Consider the following 18,150-nt stretch of genomic DNA (forward strand, 5'->3'; position numbering starts at 1 on the left):
AATAACAGCATTCATATAATGCCACCAGTAAATCCTAATTGGGTGATGATGACCGTAGCAACGCTGATACACTTATTGTGTAGTCTCTGTTGCCCCCCTCTGGTGTGTGGTGAAACACTGAGAAATGACTTAGTGTCCTGTATATTTCAATATGGATGCTCAGTGATGTGTTGCTTTATCTATAGATCCTTTTGAAACTTGGCATTTTTTAAGTTCTCCTGTCAAAGTATATATGTAAAAAAAAAAAAAAAATGTCCAATATATTTTAGAGGTGGGCATTTTTCCTCATAGAAACTGAGCAAAGACAAGAGTTAATTGTATCAAAGGTCAGTTTATTTTTGCTGGTATGTTTGTTATTAACCCAGAGTATGCAGAGTGATATTTCACTCCTGCTCTTTGTGTGTGAAAGTTCCCCTTTTCTCCTCTATCCACAACCTCCACTGGCTCCTCCTCCCCTGTCCCACCACTGAATGGGGCCTTTGTGGGGGCTTCCCAGCATTCCAAGGGAATTCTTGCAGGTGAGGGTAGGCAAACTATCCCACACGCCCAAACGGCCACTGCAGCTCCACATTTACAACTGAAAATAGAAAAAAAAAATGCTCCAGGGGGCAGTTAGGGTGATACAGCGCTGAGCTAACATTACCTTAAAGGACTCAGTGCAACCTCAAGGGTGTGATCACAGGAGCAGACACAGAGTGGGAGGGCAGGATCCCATTGTTTCTATCCAGGTGAGCGACCACACACATGCTCAAAAATTCAACATGTTCACTGGAGTCTGTCGCCCTCGCACACCAAGCGGTGCATCGTACAGGTTAGGGAAAGCATTAGCTCATGAGTAAATATTTGCCTTCTTTGTTTAAAGTCTTTTTCTGTGCGCTGTCTTTGAAGAATGGCTCCACACTTGCTGAAAGGTTGAACATGAAGGATCTATACAGGGCTGTTATCTGATGTGGATAAGTGCGGTACATAAACTGTATGAGTAACAGACTGGCTTCACACAGACAGGTCCCTGTACGTCTCACAGTGGACATACTGAAGGTGAGTGTGTGTGCGTGTGTGTGTTTCACTGTGTGTTTGTGTTTGTACTTACATCAGTGCATGTATCCTGTAAACGTGGAACAAAGGGCTGAATACGCCGTCACTTTGAGGGCATGAAATTGGAGATTTTTAAAGTTTTCACACAGTATTTTCCTTTTTTTTTTATGTCACACACTCTTTCTACGTAAACTCTCTGCCTCAGCTTCTTTCTCTTCTGTTGCTACTTGTCAAGACAACACTGCCTGCAGGTATGTATGACCGTTTTCTAATGTTTTCCCATGGTGACTTATTAACTGACTTTGAGGTTTAGAGACACTCTAACATGAGTTATACACTATCCAACTCAGTAAATGAGGGCATCACAGCACATATTTGTTATTATTTATGACCTTGAATTCACATTCTAAATGTTTTCTAACTGTTTAAAGAACGTGTTATTATCTACACTCCGTTTCTGGCCAGAGTCCAAGGGAAAGAGGACTTTACTTCTTCTCTAATCTTCACCCTCGTTGAATTGCTCCTCACCCTTCTTTATCTTTCTCGCCCTTTTGATAGTCTATCTATTGTAGTTCTCTCCATCTCTAACTGACTTACTTCCTGTATGAGTGCATGTTCACACAGCAGTTTTACCGTCACAGACCAGTAGGCGGTAGTGGCAAATCATAGCGGCCCCAACTGAAAGTTGGCACTGTAGATACAAAACAAAGAAAGACTGGTGCATATTTGGCTGTGACTCCACGTGGACCAGAGTCATTGCTGCTTTAGCGTGCCAGCACGTTTCCAGTTTATTGTTTCAAAGTTGGCTTCTACAGAAATACACTGAGAGCACAGTACTATGGACAGCTGACAGTGTTTTAATCATATTTTGTGTATTATTCTTTTAAATGGTGATGGAATGGTGATGTGATATGACATCTTCCCTTGTTTGTGTAAAGTGTCAAATCTTTTCTGTCAGGTCTTCTACAGTTCTACATTCAAGAAATTCACTGTTAGTAAACGTGCTGCATTCAAGTCTTTACATAAATAAAAGTACAAAAGTATTAGCATCAAAATATACTTAAAGTCTGGAAGTGAAAGTACTCCTTATGCAGAATCTGACCAATTTCAGAATACATATATAATTTGATTATAATTACTGATGTAATAATGTGTTCATCACTTTAATGTTGCAGCTACAGGTGACACTCATTTCAATTTATTTATATATTGCTGGGTAATTGAATCTATATTAAAACACCATAATTTATTAATTGATTATACACTCACCAGCCACTTTATTAGGTACACCTTGCTAGTACCCTTTCCCTTGAAAACTGCCTTAATTCTTGGTGGCATAGATTTAACAAGGTGCTGGAAACACTCCTCAGAGATTTTGGTCCATATTGTCATGATAGCATCACACAGTTGCTGCAGATTTGTCGGCTGCACATCCATGATCCATGCTCTACTGGATTGAGATCTGGTGACTGTGGAGGCCATTGGAGTACAGTGAACTCATTGTGACCCAGAGTGGTCCAAAAAGATATTTCCCACACCATTACACCACCACCACCACCAGCCTTAGCTGTTGATACAAGGCAGGATGGAAACCTTGTTTACACCAAATTCTGGCCCTACCATCTGAATGTCGCAGCAGAAATCGAGACTCATCAGACCAGGCAACATTTTTCTAATCTTCTATTGTCCAGTTTTGATGAGCCAGTGTGAACTGTAGCCTCAGTTTCCTGTTCTCAGCTGACAGGAGTGGCACCTGGTGTGGTCTTCTGCTGCTGTAGCTTCAAGGTTGGACGTGTTGTTCAGTCAGAGATCACGTAACGAGAAGTTATTTGAGTTGCTGTTGCCTTTCTATCATCTTGAACCAGTCTGGCCATTCTCCTCTGACCTCTGGCATCAACAAGGCATTTTTGGTGAGAAAACTGCCGCTCACTGGATATTTTCTCTTTTTGAGACCATCCTCTGTAAACCCTAGAGATGGTTGTGTGTGAAATTCCCAGTAGATCAGCAGTTTCTGACAGACCAGCCCATCTGGCACCAACAACCATGCCACGTTCAAGGTCACTTAAATCACCTTTCTCCCCCATTCTGATGCTCAGTTTGAACTTCAGCAGGTTGTCTTGACCATGTCTACATGCCTAAATGCACTGAGTTGCTCCCACGTGTTCAGTTGATTAGCTATTTGGGTTAACAAGCAGTTGAACAAGTGTACCTAATAAAGTGGCCGGTGAGTGTATTTTGTATTAATAATCAGAATATGTAAAGTAACTAGTGATTAAAATTTTAAAAATTAATGTAGTAGAGTAAAGGTACAATATTTACCTCCAAGATGAAGCAGAGCAGAAGTATCAAGTAGCAGGAAATGGAAATACTCAAGTGAAATACAAGTACTTTAGTAAATGTACTTAGTTTCTTTTCACCACTGATCACATGTAATATGTTTGATATCAGTGAACTAATGTCCTGTCTTGGAAACAAGCACTACAGTTTAAGATTTTGTTTTTAATATTTAAGAAAAGAATGTGACAGTAAAATCTGAATATGAAACAAAATTTCTTAAATGGGTGTATTCTGTGTTTCCCAGCAGCATGTTGCAGACAGTCAGTGATTGGCTGTGGTGGGAGCGTCTGTGGCTGCCAGCAAACATCTCCTGGTCTGATCTGGAGGACACTGAAGGTCGTGTCTATGCCAAAGCCTCTCAACTTTACGCCGTCCTGCCCAGCGCCCTCTGCTTGCTCTTCATCAGATATTTGTTTGAGAGGTGAGGATGTGCAATCGTCTGGTTTCAGCATACTGTCATTATATTGCACAAGTTTTATGGAGCAATGTTATGTATGTGGAACACCCAAGGCCACTCCTGTGTAGAAGGAACAAAGCTGTGCTGTACCAGATAACAATAGACTGTCATACATTTATTGTCATGTTGCCTCTGTGCTGTTGCAGGTACGTAGCCACACCACTGGGTAATGTTTGGGGAATCAGGGACAGAGTACGTCTCAAAGCAGAACGAAACCCCTTATTAGAAAACTACTTCTGCAACCAAGCACGAACTCCATCACAGGTATGTTAAAAAGGGCATTTCCCTGAAAACAAAGGTGGATTGTTGTTCAGATAATATCATATGTATCATAGTAATCCCAATCAGCAGTCACACATATGATATATAGCAGTGGCTCTCAACTTTTTTCATGTGGAGGACTCCTATATTGATACACATAAGGCCACAGATGTTGCTTCAGGGACCTCTGTCTGAAAAGATTTTGGTTATTAGATATGATTCAGACCAGAATTCTGCAGTTGAGGGGATAACCATGGAGGAAGTGAAACCTTTGATCATTATAGTCACTTTTATGACTCTTGGGGTGCTTTCCATTATGCTAACATGTCACCTTGGTTCCCTCACTCACGTCTTCCTCAAGCCTTAGCTCCTCCCAGCGAGGATATGAGAGAGAGACGGATGTGAACAAGACACGCAAGGATACACCTGTTTCCTCGCTCTTAGCTCCTCCAGAAACCTTGCTTCTCATCTTTTCAAGATGCATTTAAGGGACTGGAAGATCCTCCATGATGGCGGAGGGGTCACAGGAGGAGAGAAGACACAAGGAAGCATAATTTAGCATAATGAAAAGCACCCCTCTAACTCACATCGGGCTCACTTGTGGAGATAAACTTCTTCCAATTTTCTGAGGAACCCCTGGAACTCCCTTAGGGACTCCTAGTTGAAAGCCACTGTTACATAACATTTTACGTGTGGTATTAACCAGAATGAAGTTGTTCTCTTTGCTTTGCTTTTTGCTTATCAGAGAGTAATATAATGCTGGTGTATAATCTTAAAGGTATAGTCCAGATCTTTTGAAGTAGGGTTGTATGAGGTACTTACCCATAGTCCGTGTATTACATACAGTAGATGTCAGTCAGCGAGCAAGAGCTAAGCTAAGCAATGCACTGCTTTGGACGGATCAGCAACAACATTTTTTAGTCACCTTAACCTCCTGAGACCCTGTGTTGTCCTCATAGAGGACACTATACAATGGGTTCACTGGACCTTCTACTTCATTTTGCTTTATTTTGCAGCTATTGACCTTCCTGTCAGAAAGGGCTGTCTGTGGCAAGGTAAAGCAGTGAAAAATGTTCTCAGTATAGCAAACTGTTTTTGATTTCCGTGTTGGTACTCCTGCCTGCTTCTCCAAACTCGGAGCATGCTGACCAACATCTACTGGATGTAATGGGCTGACTATGGATAAGTACATCATACAACTCCTCTTCAAAAGATGTAAACTATCTTGTTAGAGAGTGTAATGGTTTGTTTCTGCTGTGTCCCAGGCCGATGTGAGGGCTCTGTGTAAGAAGACCACCTGGTCAGAAAGGAGAATTCAAGTCTGGTTCAAGAGGCGGAGGAACCAGGAGCGTGCAGGGCTTCGGAAGAGGTTCTGTGAGGCCAGGTGTGTGAGTTTATGTGTGATTATGTGAGTGTGTGATGTGGGAACAAGAGTCCATGTTTAAATATCTGAAATTATTGTTTTATATTTGCCAACAGTTGGAGATGTGTGTTTTATTCTTTTGCGTTTGTCTACGGAGTCCTAGCTCTTTATGATGTAAGTAGCTTTGGTCTTTTCATTTCCATGTTTCTATTAAAGGATTTGTCTCTTGGGTAAATTGTTAGCTTGGCTGTTGTGGGACATTTCTCCCTCCTTATTTTGTTTTTCTTCCTCTGTGTATCCTTATTTGAGTGTACCACTATGATTTCACTATAATGTGAAGTGTGTGAACCTCATCGTCTCTCCTCCTATCTCATGTTTCTCTGTGCTTCGGGGGGTTTTCTCACACTCTGGCAGTTGACATGGCAAACAAACATGCATGAGCTCGTTGGCCAACGTTAAACCCTTTTCAAGGCTGTTCTCCAACTCCCCATTCACACTCCTCTCCCCCTATGTTTTTGTTGGCTGTAGAAACCTTGGCTTTATAATCTGAAGGAGGTTTGGGCAGGCTTCCCTAAACAGGTAAGTGTTTACAGTATGTCATCACTATCAAGATGGCCTGCACAATATAACAGTACACACTTTTTTATGACTTAAGTTAATTAAGTTTCAAATTTTCAACAACACCAACCATCTCAACAGAAAAAAAAATTAGGAAAGGATTAACTAATACTAATCGATAAAATTAAAACTAATAATTATAAGGAAAACAATAAACTGTGGTAAATCAATATACCAGTATTAAAACGACATGTAGGTAATCTGCCATACCACTGTTAAATGTCCATTCATAGTCCTTAACATGTGTCAAAATAGTGTCCATGTAATGGTGTCCATATAAATGTTTCCTTCCTCCGGCTGCACCATTGCCACATCCACTTTCCTGCATTCATTACAATCCCAAGAGCTGATTGCACTACTGATATGTCTCTGTATAGCATGACTACACATTTTATACAGACATAACATACATTTTATAACAAGCATATCACTATAAGTATACCATGTATGTTATGGGCCTCAGCAAAATCAACATTACTGTCCCTTTACTCAGAAAAATGTAATCAGTGGTCCCCTTTCATGAGTGGAACCGCAGAAACATTTCCCATTTATCATTATATTTTTCTACCTCATTTATGAAGCTAGTATGCACTATAGTTAACATTTATACATGTGTTATGTGCCTATGCAGTCCATGCTGCCATCTCAGTACTGGTATTACCTCTTGGAAATGGGCTTCTACCTTTCTCTGCTGTTCAGCCTCACGTTTGATGTGAAACGGAAGGTGAGTGTACGGATGTGCAGATCTATAAAATCACTTTGAAACGAAACCTCTATTATATACATTGTTATAAAGATGCATATATAAATTAGGGATGTATATGTGTCATGTGCACATTTGTCTGTCGTGTGTGTGTGTGTGTGTGTGTGTGTATAGGATTTCAAAGAGCAGGTGATTCATCATTTTGCCACGCTGACTCTTCTGGGTTTCTCCTGGATTTCTAACTACATCCGTATTGGAACCCTTGTGATGGTGGTTCATGACTCCGCTGACATACTGCTGGAGGTCAGTGCTGGTTTTTACAGTGGTGCATGTGCAAGATCATCTAGGTCATACTGTGGGCTGGTGCAGTATTAGCAGGTAACAGACTGACTTAAAGGTCCAGTGTGTGGAATTACGGGATGTATATTGACAGAATTGGAATATAATATAATATAAACATAATGCTATGCTTTCAATAGCATATAATCACCTAAAAAAAGAGTAATTTGTTGCCTTAGAGTGAGCTGTTTTTACCTAGCTAGGGAGGGTCCTCATCCAGGAAGACTGCTGTGTTTCACCGCCATGTTTCTACAGAAGGCACGAACGGACAAACCAAACACTGGCTCTAGATAGGGCCGTTGACATTATCACATTGGCCACCGCAGTTTGCAGCCCCTCACAAGGAGCACCCAAAAAACACAGATTTTTTTGTTTAATTTGGCTCCCAGTAAAAACCTGAATATCTTGATCATAAAAAAGTTGAGCACGCAGTAAGTTATCAGGGACAAAAGGTGAGCACACATTAGCAGGTGCTCATTGCAGACAGGCCGCACACAGAAATACTGCTTTGTAACGTGAAGCTGCTTTATTCAGTGTTTTTACTGGTTTTAATCACCTAGTCTTCTTGTTTTGGAGACAAAGAGACCTCTGCGAATGATTTGACTCCCTGTAAAAACCTCCTGAACCATCAACACTAAGGTTTCAGATGGTTGCAATCCTCACCACTAGATGTCGCTAATCCCCTAAATCTTACACACTGGAGCTTCAAAGGAACATTTTGTACTTGTCATCATTTGAACAGTAATTTAAGATTGCAGAGCAACATTTTTACATCTTCAGAGAAAAGCATAACAATAACAAGTAAAACTAAAGGTAAAAATGTGTCTTAATAGTTGTCTCAGTAGTTTGATGCAGAGCCTAAAACCTGCCAACAAGATGTCTTACTGATAACTAAAATCGCTGTAGGCAGGACTCAAACAGGTCTGAGGACCCACCTGTCCTGCCCTTCCATGCTGCATGTACAAACACTGAGTTGTCTTTGCACAAGCGTTGTAGTCTAAACTACCTAAACTGAGGCCAAGTCATGACCAAGAACAGAGTATATCAAGATTGAGACAAGACCAAGACTAGACTAGAACCTAACTTACAATAAAATGTGGAACGTACAAACTATTGACACTCCTTAAACTGATCTGAAAGATCCACATTGCCATAAAATACCCACAGAAAAAAATGAATATTCCTCCTCATTTACCCCTTTGACTTACATACTGTAAATATGCGTAATGTAAAAGTGTACCTTGACTTATGTTGTGATAAAATAATCAAATAGCACTGCAGAGGTGATTTTTATGTGTGGGAATGTTCCTTTGTTTTCTGTGAGTAAACAAATACAAACACTAAGGAGCAGAAACCAACTTCATCTTTATTCAACATTCCTTTTTTTGCACAGGCAATTTAGTGATGTCTCTGCAATGGTGGCCTTGAAATGAAAGCCCAAGTCCTCTGACTCTGTCTTTAGAGACACCTGGAGACAGAGCAACATTTCCTGCTAAAATGTAGCACATACGAAGACATAAGAACAAAGTTCTTTACAAAAATTAAATGTAAACACACTCTCTGATCAGACTAGAAAATAGTGTCAGCACTATAGATGCAGCAAAATATGTCAGTGCATGTCACAGCCTGAGAGACAACCAACACAACAATTAATACGTTTCACTTAATACGTTTTTTTTCCCCTTTAGAATTTATGTCTATGCATTTGTAATAATACAATGTTTTTAATAGTTTTTTTTTTTAAATTTCAGTCTTAAATTGTAATTGTGTTTGGCAACACATAAGAAATGTCATGCCAGTAAAGGTTATTGAATTGAATTGACCAACAAGACCGAATCAAAAGGCGGTCAAGTCTGAGATAAGACCGTGACCTTCAAAAATGATCTTGAGATCATGATCAATCTCAAGTACCGCAACATTACTTTGAACAGCTATCTGTTCAGTAACATAAGAAATCCCACTCAGATTTCAGAGCAGTTTTTTTATGCTTTCAATAACACATGGCAAAGGACCGTAATATACTCAGGGATTTTTTTAGTTAGTTGAAAGAGAGTATCAGTAGATAACTGCACTTTAAAATGTAAGTACCAGCTTTTCATTTATTGGTGCCCTTTGTGTTCAGTTCGGTGTTCAAAGTTTGGAAATAAGGATGTTGGAAATAATTTCCTTTCCTTTTTAAAATTCAACAGGCAGTTTGTTGTATGTGAGTAGTATACTGAAAGCACCAGAAAGGCGGCACTGAGTACACTTTTATTTTTCTTACACTTTCATATCACAAGTAGTATCATTATTCTGATATTCAGCAACAATGTCGCATATTGCATGTTTTCATCATAATGTGCAGCCCTTATTTATAGGTAGCAATCTGGATCAGAATTGGCATAGAAGAGAAGGTTGATAGTACACTGAGGCTCAGTTTTTATTTTAAATAGCAAATATCAAAGCAATATAGCTCTATTAATACTGCATTTTTTCTTGAGGCTCTGTCAGAGAAGTAATACTGTGGGACATTAGTTAATGTAGAGTTAAATCAGGTATTCATGCATAGGAAAGGAATGCCCCTGTTACATAGGAACTATTTCATGATTTAAAATGATTAGCAAACATGCCTGCAGCAACTTTATGGCAGACTATGAATTATTCCTTTTAGATAAAGAAGTGAACCTGATACTTTCCCCTGTTTTTCTCTCATAGGGTGCAAAGGTATTAAACTACGCCAAGTGGCACCACACTGCCAACACCTTGTTTGTGGTGTTTACAGTTCTCTTTACGCTGACAAGACTTGTCATCTTTCCTTTCTGGTAAGTGTGTGAAATGGAAGGATGCAGCATGACGCATGATGATGATCTCAGTGAAAAAGTGGTTTGTAATATGAATATTGTGTCTTCTACAGGCTGATCCACTGCACATGGGTGTACCCAGTGGAGGAGTTTGCTCCCTTCTTTGGCTACTACTTCTTCAATGTGATGCTAGTGGTTCTCCTGACACTCCACCTCTACTGGGCTTTTCTCATAGCACGGATGGTTTACAAGTTAATCTTCACCAAGGTGTGTTCACAGGTATTTCTGTGTGCATATTCAAAATGTGAAGGATATTAAAACTATACACATTTAAAGTTGCTGGAATCTTTGGGTCACCCTCATATTCTTCCTCTTCTCTGTGGCTCATCTTCATCCTGCAGTTGGAAGGCGATGACAGGAGCGATGAAGAGGAGGATGACAGTGACTCATCGAAGGACAGAAACCACAAACTGAGTCACATAAATGGGTCTGGAGCCAGAGGCCGGGCCAATGGACACTGACACACACAGACTGACAGAAACGGAGAGAGAGAGAAAGGAAAATGGACAGCAGACACATGGGAACATTCAGCCTGGATCGCAGCTGAATCTAATTGTTTATATACACTTGAAGAGAGAAAATGATTTCTACAGGAACTGTGAAGAATTATTCATAAACTGATTTGAAGCTGCATGGTTTTCTGGATTTCACTGAATTCAGAACCTTTGATAACTTTTCTTATTCTACTCGTAATTAAAAATAGAGAAGGACTAATTTAATATGCTGTTTTTGCATTTTTGTATATTGTTAAGAATAATTTTGATGCTAATAACAATATATTAATTACTCACATGTCAGTATGTGCGTCTAAGTGTTCATTTGTCAGTGTTGTGGAGTACTACTAACTACTAGTACTACTAACTACATTTAGTTCAATTACAAGACTAACTTTGCAGTAGTTGGGTGGCAGTTTAAGTACATTCAAATCTCAGTAGCTTTTTCAGTAGAAAAGTACTTTGTATTCTCTTGATGTTTTTTGCCATAACATATTTCACAGTGCTACAGATTCAGGGTGTCTACAAATTTTAAGTTAAATTTAAGACTTTTAAATACCTTTTTAATACCACCTCACTATGAAATTTAAGGCCAAACTTGCAGTTGAAATACACATATATATTTGTGTGTGTGTGTGTGTGTGTGTGTGTGTGTGTGTGTGTGTGTGTGACACACGTGTAAGTATTCTTTCCAAGTAAACACACTAATGTGAGTTCAAAATGAACACTAAGGACAACAAATAGGTGAGTTTAAGTTTAATGTGTTTAATGTAAAAAGTAAACAGAATCTTATCGCTGTCATAAATGCTATTTATTATTGCAATTTTTCGGTCTTGCCAGTGATTGTAAAGAATCTTTGGGGTCTGTCAGGCTGGGAGAATGTTAGTGGTAATATGACTGAAATTTATTTATTTATTTATCTAATCTGAATTTAAGACAATTTATGACTTTGTAAGGCCCTGCAGACACCCTGAAATTATTGGCCACAGTTGTCATTTAATGACAGTTTACCCGCTATTTGACTAAACTTTGATTTGCAACCAAGATGTCTGCGATCGAACAGTAAAAATTACAATAGAAGTTTCCTGAATCTACCCCAACAGTTGCTCCCTATCCTCTCCCTAAAACACATCCTTTGACCTGGCCTGCCCCATCTCTAAATTAAACACAACTAGACTTCAGTGATGTAGGCTGGATGTCGTTGGGCTAAACATTTTCAAAGTAGGCTAGTTAAGATGTAGTTTAACCACTTTAATTGTGAAGTAGCCAGTAGTTTTAATGTTGTGTCCCCTACACTATCATTTAATGTAAAGCCAAAGCACTTATGGAAATGCTTTTTTTAACACTGTGACTTCAGCCACTGTGTATGTGTTAATGTTATAAGAATTGTATGTGCATCACTTAAACCTTCATGAGCTGCTGTAGGAGGCAGAACAAGCCGCTCAGTGGCTGTACCAGCGGCTGTACCAGCACGCCCTCTCGCGACAATCAACGAGAACTGACAGTTGGCCCTTCACCGTCGGTTACCATAGAAACTATCACACAAACCATGGCTAAGCTATATTTAACCGAGCAGGTCAAACATTAAAGTAGGCTAACGTGGTGTGAATACTATTAGTATAGAAATAGTTGTCAATATTATTGTGAGAATGGCTCATGTGAACACTTACCGAACAAATGTGAGAATCGGAAACTGGAACGAGGACCTGTACTTAGAGGAGGTTTGTCTCAAAACACAGCTCTCAACTTTTAGCTAGCAAACGGGGACACATTAACAGCTAACGAGCACAAATTAGCAAGTTATATTGTTTGCATATGCTTACACGTTTGTAATGACTGTAAGCGGATTTGAAGTGGCAATTAAGTAAGTAATTAAGAAGTAAAGAAAGTATAGACATATAAAAATACTCTGTTAAAAAGGCAGGTTAGCCACTGGCTGGTTAGGTTATCATTAGTTAGCTATGAAGCCATTAAAGCAAACCAATAGGAGGGCTAATAAGTCTGGATAATAATTCACCAAAAACTTGCTTTATTTGAAAACTTAATTAGATTTGAGTTGTGTGGAATAAAAGGAACATTTAGCTACAATAAAAGTTGATGATCTGTGTTGGTAAATTGCAAATCCCTGTTGACACAGGTAATTAAAAGATAGACAGGAATAAAGAAATGCTTAAGGGGTTATTCAGTAACAGGGGCAGAATATGGTGTTTATTCTGCGGCCAATATAAGGAGTTTAGAGAAAGAAAGGTGATTGATAATTGACTTAGTAGTGACACAATGATTTTGTTAATATCCCTTTAAAGATCTAGTTTCCGTCTTTTATGCTTTAAGGTTTGACACATTTTATTCCACATTGTCTGACAGTATCATATACAGTGGTGGAAAAAAGTTTTCGGACACCCCATGCATTTGTGAAATATTGCATTAAGAATCACTCTTAGGTCTTCAAGTGCAATTTCTTTTAGTACAGTCACAGCCAAAATACTAAATAAATCCAAAAAAGCCATTAAAAACTTAAAATTGATTGGTTCCATAAAAATACATAAGAAATTTTGAGTATTGGGTCATTTTGGTACCAGTGATGAAGGTCGTTCTTTTTATTAAAAGACACAATTTTTGTTGCCAAGCTTCGTGTCTACATAAAGCCAGCACATTGGAAAGTTCTTCAGACACAAAAATGGCTAAAACAAGGAACCTAACGCAGGAAACATGCCTGAAGATAAAGATTCTCAGCCAGGAAGGGTACAGCTGCCGCCAGATAGCCAGGAAGTGCAGATGCAGTCCTTCAGCAGTTGGATACACTCTGCAGAAATACAGACAAACCAACAGCTTGGAAGACAAACCAAGATCTGGGTATCCAAGGGTTTCTTCAGCAAGAAATGACCGCATCCTGATCCGCATGTGCAGGCAAAACCACCGAATGACATCACAGAAGCTTCAGCAGCAGTGGTCAAACCAAACTGGTGTCCAGTGTTCCACCCGCACTGTATGTGGCCGACTTTTAGATCATGGCTTAAGGTCCTACAAGGCTATCAAGAAGCCCCTGATCAATGAGAGACAGAGGTTAGACCGGCATCGTTGGGCCCAGGCACACAAGAATTGGACAGCCAGGAATTGGAAGAAGATTTTCTGGTCAGATGTGTCCAGTTTCCAGCTTTATCTTCCTCCTACTAATGTGAGGGTACGCAGAAGGCCAGGCGAAGCATCATCTCCAGCATGTACAGTACCTACTGTCAAGCATGGTGGAGGCAGTATCATGGTTTGGGGATTCATGAGTGCTGCTGGTGTTGGTCATCTCACTGTCTGTGATGGCACATTGAACTCTACCAAGTATTGTACCATTCTCGAAACCCACATGCTCCCTTCTGCGCATGCACTGTTCCGTCGAGGTAAAAACTGGATGTTTCAACAAGATAATGCCCCTTGCCACACATCCAAGGCCAGTAGAACTTGGCTGCAGGAGCACAGTATCCAGGTCTTAGAGTGGCCAGCTCAGTCCCCGGACATGAGCCCCATTGAAAATCTGTGGTGGATTATCAAAAGGTCTGTTTGAAAGCATAAACCAAAGAATTTAGAAGAATTAAAAGCAGTAATTCAAGAAGAATGGGACAAGATTACCCCTCAACAGTGTGAAAGGCTCGTGGGGAACATGCCAGCCAGGATTAGAGCTCTACTACGTGCCAATGGCAGGACTACTAAATATTAATTTGATGATGTGATGGTTTATTTATTTTTTGTTCAGTTTTGAACACATTCTCTGTTATTTGTTGACTTTGATACCGACAATGTTGAGAACTGACATATTGAAACTGTCAAGAATTTAGTTTTGTTAGTTTTTCTTGCAAACAATAAACAAAAAAATATAATTTGTATTTGTTTGTATCTGTCTAATGCAGCCACACCTTTTGAAACACAAAAAAGATTTTTCCACAAATATTTCATGATAATATTTGAGATTGTGTAAAATTTTAAGGGTGTCCGAAAACTTTTTTCCACCACTGTATATCCTGCATTGGCTTATTCCAGCTCTCCACTGAAGATGTTTTTGTGGTGACTAAGAGGGTTCCTGACTTGAACCCAGAGTGGGGGATTTGAATCCTGAGGTGGGGGAGCCTATGTGTTTGTTCACCCAATGTCAGTGTGGGTTTTCTCTGGCTTCTTTCCAGAGTCCAAAGACATGCAGGCTAGGTTAATTGGTGACTAAATTACCCGTAGATGTGAATGTGTGTGTGAATGGTTGTCTGTCTCTATGTGTCAGCCCTGTGATAGTCTGGTGACCTCTTGCCCAATGTCAGCTGGGATAAACTCCAGCCCCCCCGCGACCCCCAAGAGGGTAAGCGGTTATGAAAATGGATGGATGAATATATAAAACCGGCAGTGGTGGGGTCCTGGGGAGATACTAAAGCATAAACATTGTATCATGTTGATGTTTTTCCAGGATAAAAAGAAGGAGTATCTGGAGAAAAAAGAGAGGGGTGAGCTGTCTGCCCAGAAAGTGGACTTCCTCAAGCAGAACATTTTGAGACCGGTAAAAAGAGTTTAAGCTTATTAAGAGCACCATAAATAACAACAGTAATATCACAGTGATGATGGGGATGGGAATGATAATGATGTTTCACATGTGTAGGTGGATCTCACTGTGACAAATGATGGACAATTGCACTTTGGGGATGTTGTGATGTTGGTGAACATGGGAGGAGAAAAGAGGCAGTGCAGTGCACTGAGCATTAACGCTGACATTAACAGTTTGACAAAGACTCCTTCACTTGCTATTCAAGCCCCATGTGGGGTCAGTGCAGGAAGAGGTATTCAGGCTTGCACGCGCACTGCCTTCATCATAACCAGGTACACACACACACAAGCACACTTAAATCTATATCAACATGGTAACACTTCCAGATGAAAACTTCTAACACTGCTTGTGTGACTACAGTGTGGACGGCAGCCAGGAAGGATCGACTTTGCATTACGAGCAAAGTTTTGCCCTGAAAACAACGAGTGGCTTTGCTGGAGGAGTAAGTGTACTGACATCCACACCCATCCACACACACAAAGACTGGCTGCTATGTGAAAGGGGCACCCCACTCACTTTACTGGTGTAATTCAGTGTGTACGCCCTGAGAAGTATAATGCAGTCAGTGTAAATATTTGTGTAACATAAGGCCTTGAGGGAAGCTTATTAAAGTTGAAGAGAATAACTGATATCGATCCCTAGATCAAGGTTATCTCAGTTAATGATTTATTTTATTGAACACCTGCTCGCTTTTTTTATTACAGTGGCATTTTACAATCAGCTAAATACAGCAAGGTGGCATGATTTCACTGTACATTTTGCATGTTAATACTTGTAAAAAAAACACATAAATCTCATCTGTAGTTTGTCACTTTGTGTGTTTATATTTCTTTCTTTCTTTCCTCAGCTTTTCTTGACGAGTGACCTGCAAAGTTTTCAAAAGGTAGATCAAGTTTTAACATGAATTATTTATTGAGGACCATGAAGGAGAATACATTACACTAAACAACCACCAACTGTTACGAGATACTAAACAAAGTTGCAGAAATCTTACATGCATGCCTAAACTGCTGAATGTAGCAGTTATGTTTGTCCTTTTCACCAGATTTTCAACCATTGTCAGTCTCATATTATTGTGGTTTCACTTAAAGTGTGCAAAAAAGTCCCGCCTGCAAGAAGTAAACTTGGATCATGGCGGTTCCTTTCTGTCATGGTGGAAGATAGTTCACTTTGACCCTCAGGAGAGGCTTGAATATGAGGGTCAGCCAATTCCTGTAAGTATTTTATTGTGTCTCCATGGTTAATTATTACACTCCTCTCAACATCTGCATTCTCTGTACTGTGAAATCTGAAACAGAACTTTACATTTTCTGAATCTTTGTTGCATGCTTTTTTTTTCTTACAGGCTAATGTGAGCGTGCTGATCATACACTGCAAGACAAACCAGGCTCTTGCTGTTCTGGGTGATCATATCCTTTGGTATTTTTCATTTTCATTTTAAAAGTAACCCTAAACCATATATGTTGCTGTGTAAATGCAATACATGGGCTTTTGATTTGTGTTGCTCTCATGTCTGATGTCAGCTTGGAGGTCCATTGTAGGATTGGCACAAATAATAGCCAAATATATGATATATACAAAATCAGAGGAAGCAAACTTCAATAGGTCAGCACATGGATTACTAAATGTGCCTACTAGGCACATTTAGTAGCACATTAGCACATTTAGTACATACAGACCTGGGGGAGACTCAAAGTGCCTACTAGGCACATTTAGTAGAGGCCCAAAGTGTCAGGGTCCCCCCTGGTTTTCAAATGCAAAATGTCAATGGAAGAGACACAGCCAGACCTGGAGGAAACTCAAAGTGGCCTCAAAGAGAAGCAAAATGACATCAAAGAGATGCAAAACAGCTGCAGAGAGATGCAGACACTATGAATAACGGGCAGCAACAAAGAGAAACAAAATGACTACAAAGAGCAATGACCAATGACCCATTGACTAGTAATCTCAGATATGGATCAGATAACTGAGAACAAACAACCTGATAACACTTTGTTTTTTTCAAAATGAGGTTACAGTGACATGACAAAACTTATACCCACTCCCAGTGTACTCCAAGGCAATTGTGAGTTGTTGTTGGAGACGAATCAGCTGCTCAACCCAAGCGAACAGTCTAATGTGTTTTAATAAAAAACAATCAGTGACCAGTCAAAATCTCCCCGAGAAATACATTATGTAGATTAAATTATGTCGACGCGGTCAAGTTGCAGTCAGCTCCTCACGGCCGCTCGAAAGAAGAGGGCCTCCAATATGGCAGCTGAAAGTCATGTTACAATGCCTGCACACCTGCTGTCGCTCTTAAGTAACACTTGTCTCCCTGCAGGAACATGTATGACAAAGAGTATGAGATTACGGCACACACCTTCCTGGACTCCCACAAAGCTGAGCAGGACAGCAACCACTGGATACTGTGCACCTCTGACCCTGCAGGGAAAGGGCTCGTACTTCTCAACCACCCACAGTCAGCCGCCAACAGCAAGGAGCTCACGCAGGCAAACCCTGGCATCTAAATCACACAATCCACTATAGGGCAGAAAGATTCCGCATCATTAACAACACCTAAACCTTTATCGAAATAAAGTTGTTTTTTGCTCTGTTTGGGTCACTGATTTTTTTTCCTTTTTAATACAAAGAGATTCCAGGATGGACTCCCACCAGAGCATTAAGGTTATATGATACACATCGGCCTGCCAAGCCACCGGGAGGTTCTGTAGAAAGAAGCATTTGATATGTTTCTCCACACAACACTTACATTGTTTTAGTTGGAGAATAGCATAAGACACTAACTGTGATATTGGACAGTAGGACAAATTGGGTCAATTTCCCATGCATTTCAAACTTCCCCGGAAATACCTTTTTAAGTGATGGTGATGAGAAATGGGGATGAAGGAGCAATCAAGAAAAAACAGTCCTCATCAGCTGACTTAATGCAGTACTTTGAACATGTTAGTCTACTAAGGATAGGATTCAAAGTGCCTCTACTTGAGCTACATTTACACACATGCTGTCTTATAACGTGAAAATATTCTAATATGCTGTGGTTTTGTAAGACTGCTACTTCTAACTCTTTACTTGGTGAAATGAAGCTAGTGTCTATGGCTTGATAACCAAGGTAAAGCAGGGAGGAAAC

At 40.0% G+C, this 18,150-nt stretch overlaps 2 protein-coding genes across 16 annotated transcripts; both read left to right on the forward strand.

Annotated features, from left to right (window-relative positions):
* The first annotated feature begins 477 nt into the window (after nucleotides 1-477).
* cers3b (ceramide synthase 3b) lies at nucleotides 478-10,745 on the forward strand. Of its 14 annotated transcripts, none has more exons than XM_049574275.1 (14): nucleotides 478-728; nucleotides 889-1,038; nucleotides 1,241-1,286; nucleotides 3,617-3,793; nucleotides 3,976-4,093; nucleotides 5,107-5,145; nucleotides 5,356-5,474; nucleotides 5,570-5,627; nucleotides 5,982-6,032; nucleotides 6,703-6,795; nucleotides 6,949-7,077; nucleotides 9,808-9,914; nucleotides 10,007-10,172; nucleotides 10,295-10,745. In XM_049574275.1, exons 4-14 carry the CDS (start codon nucleotides 3,621-3,623, stop codon nucleotides 10,412-10,414), a joined length of 1,173 nt encoding a protein of 390 aa, XP_049430232.1. In that variant the 5' UTR covers nucleotides 478-728; nucleotides 889-1,038; nucleotides 1,241-1,286; nucleotides 3,617-3,620; the 3' UTR covers nucleotides 10,415-10,745. The 14 variants fall into 14 exon arrangements, with proteins under 14 accessions (XP_049430232.1, XP_049430234.1, XP_049430233.1 ...); XM_049574277.1 differs by having other exon boundaries at nucleotides 3,620-3,793; XM_049574276.1 differs by having other exon boundaries at nucleotides 1,271-1,286.
* A 1,236-nt stretch (nucleotides 10,746-11,981) lies between these two features.
* Nucleotides 11,982-18,113, forward strand: cfap161 (cilia and flagella associated protein 161). 2 transcript variants are annotated; one of them, XM_049574287.1, is made up of 8 exons: nucleotides 11,982-12,168; nucleotides 14,886-14,975; nucleotides 15,075-15,292; nucleotides 15,381-15,462; nucleotides 15,868-15,903; nucleotides 16,112-16,234; nucleotides 16,366-16,423; nucleotides 17,344-18,113. In XM_049574287.1, the coding sequence occupies exons 1-8, from the start codon at nucleotides 12,097-12,099 to the stop codon at nucleotides 17,547-17,549; spliced, it is 885 nt and encodes a 294-aa protein (XP_049430244.1). In that variant the 5' UTR covers nucleotides 11,982-12,096; the 3' UTR covers nucleotides 17,550-18,113. The 2 variants fall into 2 exon arrangements, with proteins under 2 accessions (XP_049430244.1, XP_049430245.1); XM_049574288.1 differs by having other exon boundaries at nucleotides 16,366-16,439; nucleotides 17,344-18,099.
* Nucleotides 18,114-18,150: the final 37 nt, after the last annotated feature.

Source organism: Epinephelus fuscoguttatus, linkage group LG4, assembly GCF_011397635.1.
Source record: "Epinephelus fuscoguttatus linkage group LG4, E.fuscoguttatus.final_Chr_v1".
NCBI classification, from domain to species: Eukaryota; Metazoa; Chordata; class Actinopteri; order Perciformes; family Serranidae; genus Epinephelus; species Epinephelus fuscoguttatus.